At 44.1% G+C, this 13,918-nt stretch overlaps 1 protein-coding gene across 1 annotated transcript; it reads right to left on the bottom strand.

Moving 5' to 3' along the window:
• Positions 1-762: 762 nt before the first annotated feature.
• LOC139642803 (glucose 1,6-bisphosphate synthase-like) lies at positions 763-12,955 on the bottom strand (the record flags this gene model as incomplete). The annotated part of the gene is made up of 8 exons (XM_071517829.1): positions 763-1,041; positions 2,502-2,635; positions 4,781-4,970; positions 7,729-7,858; positions 9,369-9,462; positions 9,907-10,087; positions 12,317-12,414; positions 12,743-12,955. Coding segments are annotated over 8 exons (1,143 nt in total), but the record flags the coding sequence as incomplete, so codon positions are not given.
• Positions 12,956-13,918: the final 963 nt, after the last annotated feature.

The following is a 13,918-nucleotide window of genomic DNA, read 5'->3' as shown; positions in this document are numbered from 1 at the left end:
GAGCCGTCATGTTTGTTCTCAATCTGATGATCTTCGCCGTTTTGTGAATTCCAATTCATGTGCAACTTTTAGATTGTGGCTTGTTTTTTTGAGAACAATTGACAATTGACAATTAATCATAATTAATTATTAATCATATTATTAGCAAAAAATTATAATAATTTATGAAGATTGAGAACAGGAAAAATTGGGGGGGGGGGGGGGGGGGGTTACTCAATATCGTAGAAAATATCACGATACGTGCAAAATATCACAATATTATTGAATATCCGCCCGAGCCTAATTCAGTATCTTTACATTTTTCATTTTTTAAACCTTTTCACGCCAAAAGCTTCCCGGTGTTCAGAGTTTCCACAGACAGGCTTGTTCTGGTCGGGGGGGAAACATGTGGAGTGGGTCCTGTGCTGAATCTGATCACAGTGTCTCATCACAGTCTGACATCCAGCGGTTTCCAACGGCGACCGCCGACCCGCCGCCATCGACACCCAGAGAGACGTTACGACCCGAAACCCTGAGACACACCGGCTGCTGCGGGGGTCAAACCTGTGACCTTTATGTTACGGGACGGTCTGTCCTCCCTGCCGCCGAGGCGATCGATACGGATCGATACGGATCGATACGGATCGATACGGATCGATACAGCTATGACATGTCCCAACAAGAAGAGCTTTGTCTGGAGGATGGCGTTCTGGTGAAGACACAGACACAACAGGGATTCTCTACTCGCCGTTTTACCCATCATGCTCGCTGCTGTATGGTGATCAATAAGCCGGACGTATGCAGAGTAGCACAGCTCTAATACACTGAATTTAAGTAACTATCACAGCACAGAGTTCTGTTTTAATGTAAACAACAACAGGATGAACCGCGAGACACAGACGGCACCGGGCGGCGAGGTGCAGGGGCTGATGGGTAAATACCATATAAGGACAGCGGAGCTAGACGAAGCGGCGAATCAGGTTGTTCCTCTCCGGCTCCAGGAACTCGTCCACCAGAGAGCGAGTGACGCTCCTCAGCTCCTCCTCCAGGGCAGTGACATCACTGCAACACACGGGGGGGGGGGGAGGGGGGGGGTCAGACAGAACAGACAGAACAGACAGAACAGACCAGACAGAACAGACAGAACAGAACAGAACAGACAGAACAGAACAGACAGAACAGACAGAACAGAACAGAACAGAACAGAACAGGACAGAACAGACAGAACAGACAGGACAGGACAGGACAGGACAGGACAGGACAGGACAGGACAGGACAGGACAGGACAGAACAGAACAGAACAGAACAGAACAGAACAGAACAGACAGAACAGACAGAACAGACCAGAACAGGACAGAACAGGACAGAACAGACAGAACAGACAGGACAGACAGGACAGACAGGACAGGACAGGACAGGACAGGACAGGACAGGACAGGACAGAACAGAACAGACAGAACAGAACAGAACAGACAGAACAGAACAGACAGAACAAAACAGAACAGACAGAACAGGACAGAACAGAACAGAACAGGACAGAACAGACAGAACAGACAGAACAGACAGGACAGGACAGGACAGGACAGGACAGGACAGGACAGGACAGGACAGAACGAACAGGACAGGACAGGACAGGACAGGACAGGACAGGACAGGACAGAACAGAACAGACAGAACAGAACAGAACAGAACAGAACAGACAGAACAGAACAGACAGAACAGAACAGACAGAACAGAACAGACAGAACAAAACAGAACAGACAGAACAGACAGAACAGAACAGACAGAACAGAACAGACAGAACAGAACAGACAGAACAGAACAGACAGAACAGACAGAACAGAACAGAACAGACAGAACAGACAGAACAGAACAGACAGAACAGAACAGACAGAACAGACAGAACAGAACAGAACAGAACAGACAGAACAGAACAGAACAGAACAGACAGAACTGACAGAACAGAACAGACAGAACAGAACAGACAGAACAAAACAGAACAGACAGAACAGACAGAACAGAACAGACAGAACAGAACAGACAGAACAGAACAGACAGAACAGAACAGACAGAACAGACAGAACAGAACAGAACAGACAGAACAGACAGAACAGAACAGACAGAACAGAACAGACAGAACAGACAGAACAGAACAGAACAGAACAGACAGAACAGAACAGAACAGAACAGACAGAACAGAACAGACAGAACAGAACAGAACAGAACAGACAGAACAGACAGAACAGAACAGACAGAACAGAACAGACAGAACAAAACAGAACAGACAGAACAGACAGAACAGAACAGACAGAACAGAACAGACAGAACAGAACAGACAGAACAGAACAGACAGAACAGACAGAACAGAACAGAACAGACAGAACAGACAGAACAGAACAGACAGAACAGAACAGACAGAACAGACAGAACAGAACAGAACAGAACAGACAGAACAGAACAGAACAGAACAGACAGAACTGACAGAACAGAACAGACAGAACAGAACCAGGTTTGGCACAGACCTGGTCCCCGGGCCGGAGCAGATCTCGGTGTAGTATTTGATCTTGGGCTCGGTCCCGCTGGTCCTCAGCGTGGCGACCAGGCCGTCCTGCAGGGTGAAGCTCACCATCTGACTGCCCCGAGTCACAGGGAGCACCTGGAGCCAGGAGGAGAACATCTGCTGACCTCTGACCTCTGACCTCTGACCTCTGACCTCTGACCTGAAGCTAAACTACACCTGTTGGATAGACCAGAGCGTCTGCTGTTTTCTATCCATAACGATCAGGACCAGTAGGATCGGTGATAACATTGTTCCCAGAAGTGGAGAACAGACTGAGTTGGTTTCTACTTTAAATAGCTCTGGGTTTACCTGATGGCTGCTTGTCCTTTAAGGAGCAGATCCAGCATGTTACAAACCAGCTGAAGCTTTTACTACAGAAACAAGTCTTGCTTTTCTTTTTGTGCGAAACGGAAATTGGTGGAGTCTACCTTTCTACCTGTTATTGATTATGGTGATGTGCCTCTGCTCACTGACAGAGTGCATCACGTGGCTCTGAGATCCATCACACTGTGGATCTCTCACTCACCTTTAGAACAGACCAGACCCTGTTCTACACTCAGAAGTGAACCGGCCTGCTCAGTCGTTGCTATGTTTTGATTTACAAAGCCATTCTTGGCAAAATCCCTTCTTACTTATCGTCTCTTTTAAACTTGAAATATGGAAATCACAATCTCCGCTCTCAGGACGTTCTGTTCCCAAAGTCTGAACTGAGCTGGGACAGAAAGCTTTAGGTTTCCTGCTCCTCCAGCATGGAGACCTGAGCCTGATCTGAAACTTCTACTGAAGCCAGGCTGTCTGTGTGCAAATGTTCTATCTGATCATTTTAATGTTACTCAGATCTGTGTGTTTTCTAAATGTTTTTTTATGTTAATATTTTGATGAGAGTGTTGCTGCTATTCTTGGTCAGGTCTCCCTTGTGAAAGAGATCCTTGATCTCAATGACAAACCTGGTTAAATAAAAATAAAATAAATAAATCAGTGATGCAGACAGAGGGGCAGCAGGGGGCAGAGGGGGGCAGCGGGGGGCAGGGGGCAGGGGGGGGCAGAGGGGCAGCAGGGGGCAGGGGGGGGCAGAGGGGCAGCAGGGGGCAGAGGGGCAGCAGGGGGCAGAGGGGCAGCAGGGGGCAGAGGGGGCAGCAGGGGCAGCAGGGGGCAGAGGGGGGCAGAGGGGGGCAGCAGGGGCAGCAGGGGGCAGCAGGGGGCAGGAGCGGGACAGTTGACTGAGCTTTATGTGTGTTGTCTAAAAAAAAAAAAAAACTGTTATAACAACCTTTATTGATAAATTGGTTAAATGAAATGAGTCACAGAAAGAGGGGAAAAAAGGCTAAAAGAGGAAATCAATGGGTATTTTTCTCATTAAACATGATTTAGAGACTTAAATTAATTCTCAGGTTTGGAGAAGTGACGTTAAAAAGAATAAAAATATTAGGATGTGAGTATTAACCAGGTGAGAAGAGAGGGATGTGTATGGAAACGAAGACTGATGCTGATAACTCTGTTTACCTCCTGACTGCAGGATTTTAGAATGACTGTTCTGATCAGAGTTTCTCTGTTATCTCTCTACCTGCAGTACAGATAGTCATGGAATTCTGGACAAAATCATATTTGACAATAAAAATATTCTCAGATTTGGGTCCGAGAGACAAAATCTCATCAAATGGGGGTCCGTAGCCCTAATGTGGACTAAATTAGGGTCCATGATATGAAAAAGGTTGAGAACCACTGCTCTACAGAATGAGATTTGAAAAACGCACCTGTTGCCCCCTGGTGGTCAGACATGGCAGTGCAGGCTTATGAAAGACTGAAACCTCCTGTGGGTTAAATTTACTGACAGGTATAAAACAACCCATTCCTCTAGATGTAAAGCCTGATGACATGTTTCACTTTTGATTAAAGGCAAGTTTGTGCCCATTACCTCATGAATAATTAATGTACGTCTGATGTCAATCATCAATGTGATTTGGAGTGTTTTGGAGTAGAGACTAGGGCTAAAGACAAGACAGTTTACTGTGTCACAGTAACCTACATGTGGAAACAAATCCACCTTATCACACTATTCACTTTTACTGAGAACGTTACTGAATGGATCTACAGCCACACCACAACAAGCTGACTCAGCTGCTCTCTGCTTCAGACACATTTACACTTTATTAGGTGCTAAACTACCAAGCTCCACCTGAAAAATCCAAACCAAACCAAACTAAACCAAACCAAGCCAAGCGGCCTCTGCTGGAGTCTTACAGATCTGTGGTCCGGCTGGCTGCTGTCGTATCCCGTGGTGGCGTCTCTCACATGGAGGATGCTGCGTCCCCCGCAGGTCTTCGGGTACGACCCGGCGCCGTCGAAGTTGCGAATCCGGCTGAAGATCTTCTGCACGGTGGGCGGGTCGTTGCAGATGACGTAGGACGTCTTAGACACGTGATAACCGTACCTGGAGGACAGGAACCCACAACTGTGTCAACATTCACATAAGGAAGAGAGTCATGGTGGACAAAACACACATTCCCCACAACTCATACTCTGGTATTGCTGCACCATTAATCCAAAAATATAAATCAAAAATAAGCACTACTGCAATTTCCAAATCCCTTCAAGGCATTTCAAACCGCTTCCTAAACACAGCGTTCAGGATCTGTGGAGAATGTCTGGACTAAACATCAAGTTACAAGCCGGAGAAAATGTGTTTTTGTGTTTTAAAGCAGTGGTTCTCAACGTGGGGTCCGGGGACCACCAGGGGTCCTTGAGGGGGTTCCAGGGGGTCCCCAGCAAATTGATAAATTGTTAAACTTCATCATTATTTCATTTACAAGAAGTGAACACAATTTGAGAATGTAGAAGATAGATTGTTTTGATCATAGTTTCACTGTTATCTACCTAAAATACAGATAGTCATGGAATTCTGGACAAAATCATATCTGACAATAGATAGACGTTCAGATTTGGGTCTGAGAGACAAAATCTCATCAAATGGGGGTCTAATGTGGACTAAATAAGGGGTCCTTGATATGAAAAAGGTTGAGAATCACTGTTTTAAAGGACCGGAGCTCAACATCAGCATCTGCCTGGAGTCTGTCAGGCCGAAACGAAAATAAAATGAGCGGCTGAGAATCTCCTTTTCGTTCTGAAGTCCCAACACAGAGTATGAACCGCTTCCTGAACAGAATCAACCTGATCTCACACAAATACATGACATGAACTCCACTTGTTCACACCGAATTACATGCTGGTGGCACGTAAAGTGTTAAAGCTCAGTTTTCCCAGCAGTAAGCGGTTCCCTGAAGGAGGCTCAGTGACAGGCAGGATGGTGACGAGTTTCACTTCAACGACAGAGACCAGAGTTCAATTCCCAGCTTGTAGGAAGGAAATTTCTACTGAGTCAAGTTTTAATTTTTAGGGAATCAGGGTTCCTACACATTTTCAATTTAAAAAATCCAGACTTTTTCCAGACCTTGATTTGTTTTGAAGATTTTGTCTGGTGTTCAATATGATTTATGCAGATAGACATCTTGCCCCTGCCAACTAGGTCATATCACTGTATAGATGAAGATTGTTCTTCACAGAGACAAATATCAGAATATGTGAGATGATTGGCAGGGTTCCTACACGCTTTCCATTTTAAAACTCCATATTTTTCCCAGACCCTATGTTCTTGACCGGATGTGATTTTGGTGGGTATTTGATATAATGCAGCTGACAGCGGCTGGGTCATAAGAGCGTCCCTCTATCTGAACATTATTCTGCACATCAACAAAAACAACATAAAAGCTAAAATGATGTGTGTATCGGACCTGAACCGCAACATTTTCCATACTTTTCCAGACATTTTTTTCAAATTCCCAAACTATTCAAGACCTGGAAATGATCAAATTCATATTTAATACTTTTCCAGACTTTCCAGACCTGCGTAGGAACCCTGGGGAATGTTTTTCTTATTTATCCGACCAAAGCCTTTCTACGGAGCCCCTCTGGGGTCACATGGTAGAAAACAAAACTCAATGTGTAAATCCATGTGAACGGATTTGTAAACTGTGTGAATGGATTTGTATTGTGAATCCGAGGGCACGGTTTTGAAATCCTTTCACACAGTTTACAGATCTGTTCACATGGATTTACACATCAAGTTTTTTTTTCTACCATGTGACCCCAGAGGGGCTCCGTACCTTTCACTAACCTCAACCAAGTTTTAGCTTTAGCTAAGCCAACCTTTAGCTAAAAATGTCCAATTCATGTTACTGTCACAGAATCCATTTTGTAGAGGAACGGAATAAAAAAACACAGTTTGGGGACACTTTGCCTTTTCTAAATGTTCAAAGTACAATTTGATTTTCTCTGTTATTTTTCAATGAAGAAGGAAAAAAACGCCTGCGCTGCTTTTATTAACATCAAATATGTATTTCCTGATACTCTGGATCTCATGTCTGACTGTCAGCATGAAGAAAGTGTTTTCTGATGAACGTATAGTTTAATCGTTTTAGTTTTATTGTCACAAATATTTGCATGTATGATTTCTTCCTCAAACTAAACCTCGCTGGTAACACTTTACAATAAGGGTCACTAAGTTTAGCAGTTAACTAATGTGTCTGGTAATCATAACGGTGTTCATGTTAACTAAGGTATTAATTTATACATTATTTAATAGTCATCTTTATAAACTATTAAATAATGTATAAATACCTTGGTTAACATGAACACCATTGTAAGATGAACACCATTGTAAGTAAATTACACGTTAACTGTTAATTCATTAACTCTTATTAAGCATTAACTAACCTTATTAAGCATTAACTAACCTTATTAAGCATTAACTAACCCTTATTAAGCATTAACTAACCTTATTAAGCATTAGCTAACCTTATTAAGCATTAACTAACCCTTATTAAGCATTAACTAACCTTATTAAGCATTAGCTAACCTTATTAAGCATTAACTAACTCTTATTAAGCATTAACTAACCTTATTAAGCATTAGCTAACCCTTATTAAGCATTAACTAACCTTATTAAGCATGAACTAACTCTTATTAAGCATTAGCTAACCCTTATTAAGCATGAACTAACCCTTAGTGACCCTTATTGTAAAGTGTTACCACCTCTTCAGTGTTTAATGGGGTTCGGTCAACAAGCCGATTCATTAAACGTCTTCTACAGCCAGGAGTGAAGTGTGACTCGAGGACTTAGTGTGTCTCCTCACGTCCGGTAGATGTTGTGCAGCTGCTGGTGGAGCGTGAGGTTCTGCTGGTGGAGGTAGGCGGCCATCTCAGCCACGACCGCCGCCGCGCTCACCCCGTCTTTATCCGGCACCATGCTGCCGCACAGGAACCCTGCAGCCACACACGGGACAGACGCTTCACATGTCAACACCGCACACTTTCACCTGTCACCTTTCACCTTTGACCTTTGCGTCTCCGCCGAGGGTTTGACCGCTCCGCTCTGCTTCACGCTCAGACGAGCTGACCGGTAACCTGTAACGGTGGGTGGGGGTTAACCGCCTTGCTCGAGGGCACCGGGGCAGAAGTCGAGGTGTTACTCCTTCACTCCTCCCACCGCAGTATTTCAGTCCAGGGGATTCAAACTGGCAACAAAACCTCCAGCATCCCTCAGTCTGAACACGGAGCAGCTCTCAGGTTTAATCAAAGACACGAGAGAGCAGGTTCATCAAGCGTCTAGGGAGGAAAAGTTAAATAAAGCTGAAAATAGAAAACTCTGGTCCGTATTTACTAAGAAGCGTGTTAATTACCATGAGGAAGAATGAGCGTCACCTGATTCAGAGAGACTGACACAAGTCACATCAACACTGAACAGGAACAGCTGAGTTTCAGCTTGACGATGTTTCAACAGACAGACTGTGGTCCGAGGATCCAGTCTGAGTTTTATTTCATCAACCAATGATAACATTATTATTATTACTATAATTATTATTATTATTATTAATAATAAATATATGTTAATCCATAATTTCTTTTCATCTCATCCTCTGACAGTGGATGAGTGGAGGGTTAACTGCCTTCAGAGAGAATAATTCTCTCTCATTTGTCATCCTGTCTGTCTCTCTCCCAAGCTAAGCCCCGCCCACCGGAACACCTGTCTGCCTCTCTCCCAAGCTAAGCCCCGCCCACCGGAACACCTGTCTGCCTCTCTCCCAAGCTAAGCCCCGCCCACTGGAACACCTGTCTGCCTCTCTCCCAAGCTAAGCCCCGCCCACCGGAACACCTGTCTGCCTCTCTCCCAAGCTAAGCCCCGCCCACCGGAACACCTGTCTGCCTCTCTCCCAAGCTAAGCCCCGCCCACCGGAACACCTGTCTGCCTCTCTCCCAAGCTAAGCCCCGCCCACCGGAACACCTGTCTGCCTCTCTCCCAAGCTAAGCCCCGCCCACCAGAACACCTGTCTGCCTCTCTCCCAAGCTAAGCTCCGCCCACTGGAACACCTGCATCAACATGAAGGTTTCTGAAATAAATTAATAAATTCTCAGAAACAGTCTGTGATCAGTTTAACAAAATAAGCTTTCTGAACAAGGAATAAACAGAAAACTGTGTTGTACTGTACTCCCAGTAGAAACCAGTAGACATTGTGTTGTACCAGTCTGTTCCCAGTAGAAACCAGTAGAGACTGTGTTGTACCAGTCTGTTCCCAGTAGAAACCAGTAGAGACTGTGTTGTACCAGTCTGCTCCCAGTAGAAACCAGTAGAGACTGTGTTGTACCAGTCTGCTCCCAGTAGAAACCAGTAGAGACTGTGTTGTACCGTCAGCAGTGTGAATGTGAAGCAGGTGGAGCTGAACAAACTTTCTCAGGAGAAATAAAGGTTGAATAAAATAAAGTAAAATAAAGTTACCAATAGACTCCTCGAAGGCGAATATCACGTGGTTGCCAGTTTTGGCGAGCTCATGCATTCTCTTCCCAATCCATTTGAAGCCAGGTAAAGTTTCCTATTGGACAGAGAGACAGGAAGTCACTTTAAAGGTTCAGTCTGAACCAAACTGTCTAAATATTAGAGTTCCTCCCAGTGAAGAAGCGAGCAGCAGTTTAAATCTGGCTTTCGTTTGTCCGTTGGCTCGACTGGGTTGATTGACAGGAGGCGGGGCCTAATGTGACCACAGAGAACGACAGCTATTGGTTGAAAGATTTATTTTGGAGGAACATGCAAATCGGAAACATAGAGACCTGATAATTCTTTATTTTCTCACTGACATCCATGCATTTTTGAAACTCTACAACAGGTTTCAAGGCTTAAGAGTCATGAAACCGACTCAGCACATCGCTGATCACTGACACTTTACTTTCAGGGAAGAAAAAGAAAAACCACCAAAACGACAGTAGGGGGATTTTTACCCGACAGCGGCGTCGGCGCCGATGCGAGAAGAGGTTCGTACCTCGAAGTGGAAACCCTCGACACGAGCGAAGGCCTGCAGGATCTTGGAGGAGACGGTGGTGGCCAACATGTAGAGCCGCTGGGTGTCTGCGGCCTGCGGGTGGCGCTCCTTCCAGCTGAACAACATCCACCAGCCCAGCAGAGCCGCCAGCTCGTTCCCTGTGAACACCTTCCAACCACTCCTGCAACACAACACAACACAACACATCACATCACAACACATCACATCACATCACAACACAACACATCACATCACATCACAACACATCACATCACATCACAACACAACACAACACAACACAACACATCACATCACAACACAACACAACACAACACAACACAACACATCACAACACAACACAACACAACACAACACATCACATCACATCACATCACATCACATCACAACACAACACAACACAACACATCACATCACATCACATCACATCACAACACAACACAACACAACACAACACAACACATCACAACACAACACAACACAACACATCACATCACATCACATCACATCACAACACATCACATCACATCACATCACATCACATCACAACACAACACAACACAACACAACACAACACAACACAACACATCACATCACAACACAACACAACACAACACAACACAACACATCACATCACAACACAACACAACACAACACAACACAACACAACACATCACATCACATCACAACACAACACAACACAACACATCACATCACAACACAACACAACACAACACAACACATCACAACACATCACATCACAACACAACACATCACAACACAACACAACACAACACATCACAACACATCACATCACATCACATCACAACACATCACATCACAACACAACACAACACAACACATCACATCACATCACAACACAACACAACACAACACAACACAACACAACACAACACATCACATCACATCACATCACATCACATCACAACACATCACATCACATCACAACACAACACAACACAACACATCACATCACAACACAACACAACACAACACAACACATCACATCACATCACAACACAACACAACACAACACATCACATCACAACACAACACAACACAACACAACACATCACATCACAACACAACACAACACAACACATCACATCACAACACAACACAACACATCACAACACATCACATCACAACACAACACAACACATCACAACACATCACATCACATCACAACACAACACAACACAACACAACACAACACAACACAACACAACACATCACATCACAACACAACACAACACAACACAACACAACACAACACATCACATCACAACACAACACAACACAACACATCACATCACATCACATCACAACACAACACAACACATCACAACACAACACAACACAACACAACACATCACATCACAACACAACACAACACAACACAACACAACACATCACATCACATCACAACACAACACAACACAACACAACACAACACATCACAACACATCACATCACATCACATCACATCACAACACAACACAACACAACACTTTAAATCCCCTCTGCTCCTCTTCTGTCAGATCTCAGTCTGTGATGTTTGACACACTCAGCAGTTGTCATTTACTGTTTTGCTGAACTCACTTTCCCTCAACCTGCCTCGTCTTCTTCTACTGCAGTTAGTGATTAACTACATTTCCCAGAATGCCCTCCAATAACCTCCAGAGAAGAGGAGTGAACTCGCTGCATCCAGCTGTTGGTTTTAATGGTACGTTTCCACAGGATCCGTGATTTCCACGCTTCCCATTCATTTTCTATGTAAGCAGCTGTGCAATGCATTCTGGGAGTGCCGCGGTCTAGGCTACTTTATGCAAATCAGGGGCGTCCAGCGTGACCCGCTGCCTCGGGAAACTCGCGAACAAACTTTTAAACTAACTGTTGTCGATCTAAAATGAAAACACATTCAGCTGATTTCTCGCCTCAAATGTTTTCAGAAACACATTTCGGTGAACTATTTTCATAATATCAGAGAAAGATTGCAAACGAGCCGCCGTGTTTTTTTTCTAGTTTTTCTAGTTTGAAATCCGGGGGCGGACGACCCAGCGAGCGACAGCGTTCGTCCGATCAGGTGCAGCCAGGAACCGATACGGAAGCTCGCCTATCAGGCGTCCGACACCGGGAAGCGGAGCGCTCCCTCGGGTGAAGCGACGCCCGGTGAAAACTCACCATGAGCGTCAGAGGAGAGAGAGACGGTGATACTAAGAGGGAGAGAGCGACAGGTTTGTGACGCCTTGCGTCACGTCGCCTCGACAACGTAAACCGATCCAGTTACAGGCAGCCTGCGTGGTTACGGCACATGGCACGGTGCGGCCCTAGTGGCACCGCAGTGCCTCTGAGCAAACGGCAGCGTTACCCGGCGCTCCGCTCCGCCACGGCCAGCCGGTCGGCATCAGGATCGGTCGCCAGAACGATCCTGGCGTTTTCTCTCTCCGCGAGACGGAGAGAAAGTTCCTGGAACAACAGAACAACAATATAATTAGACGTAACCAACTAAAAAAACAGCACCTAAAAAAAATAATTGGATATACGCAACCAAAAAAAACAAAAAAACTAACCAAAATAAAGACAATTTAACAAAATAATTAGAAAAAAGTCACGTAATAACAATAATAGGATATAACAAAACAAAAACAAAAAAACTAACAAAAATTATTAGATGTAACCAACTGAAAAAGCAGAACGTAACAAATTTAATTAGATATATAACAAAAAAAAAAAAAAAAAAAAAACCACCTAGCACCTAACAGAGGCAGTTAGATATATCGGATGTCAGCTGTACCAGGACGGACGCTCCCTCCTCGGGGTTGGGGCAGCGGACGGAGGAGAAGTTGGGGTCGGGGTCTCTCTGCTCCGGGACGGGGATGGGCGGGGCGAAGCCGAACGTCCGGAACGCCTGCTGGACGAAGACGTGTCCGACGCCGTGGAAGGACGAGTGGACGAACTTCAGCGGACAGCGGCTGTTCAGATCTCTGGAGAGGAAGAGGAGCGGAGGACAAGTTCAGCTGGAGTCTGGAGAGAAAGACTTTCCAGCCTCAAAGAGGTTCTGCAAAACCATTTGGCGACAGCATTCGATGACGCAGAAAAACATCACAATATTCACAAAATTACGCAATATTTTTTATGATATTGAATATCACTGAATATCGAAATATATAGAAATATAGAAATTCTAGAAATTTTATGTAATTTACAAGAAATAAAATAAAATACCAAAAAAACAAAACAAAACAAAAAAATATTGTACATTGTGATATTTTGGCGGGACAGTATCTCAATATTAAAGCTGCAATAAGCACAATTTTCTGCAACACAACCTGCAACATATTTGTGAATAAAACACAGCAAAGCGACTGCACTACAGAGGCCTACAAAGGACAAACCTAGCAAAGCAGCGTGCATAAATGCTAACAGCTAAGCTAACCGTACCTACAGAGGAGTCTCACTTTGACAGATCTTTCTCCTGCTGAAGGTCACATGACCCACAATGACAAGTGAAGAGGCAGGTAGCAAGTTTACTAGTTTAACAAGTTTACTAGTTTAACAAGTTTACTGGTTTAACAAGTTTACTAGTTTAACAAGTTTACTGGTTTAACAAGTTCACTAGTTTAACCATCAAGTTTAATAGTTTAACAAGTTCACTAGTTTAACAAACAAGTTTACCGGTTTAAAAAGTTCACTAGTTTAACAAACAAGTTTACCGGTTTAAAAAGTTCACTAGTGTAACAAGTTTACCAGTTTAACAAGTTCACTAGTGTAACAAGTTCACTAGTATAACAAGTTCACTGGTTTAACAAGTTTACCGGTTTAAAAAGTTCACTAGTGTAACAAGTTCACTGGTTTAACAAGTTTACCGGTTTAAAAAGTTCACTAGTGTAACAAGTTCACTGGTTTAACAAGTTTACCGGTTTAAAAAGTTCACCGGTTTAACAAGTTTATCGGTTTAACAAGTTCACTA

Source organism: Centroberyx affinis, unplaced genomic scaffold, assembly GCF_046629955.1.
Source record: "Centroberyx affinis isolate AG114_WGS23_722 - 3 ecotype Tasmania unplaced genomic scaffold, CSIRO-AGI_Caff_v1 ptg000525l_1, whole genome shotgun sequence".
Lineage (NCBI taxonomy): Eukaryota > Metazoa > Chordata > Actinopteri > Beryciformes > Berycidae > Centroberyx > Centroberyx affinis.
The sequence above is the reverse complement of the archived record's forward strand: the minus strand, read 5'-3'. Positions and strand labels throughout refer to the sequence as shown.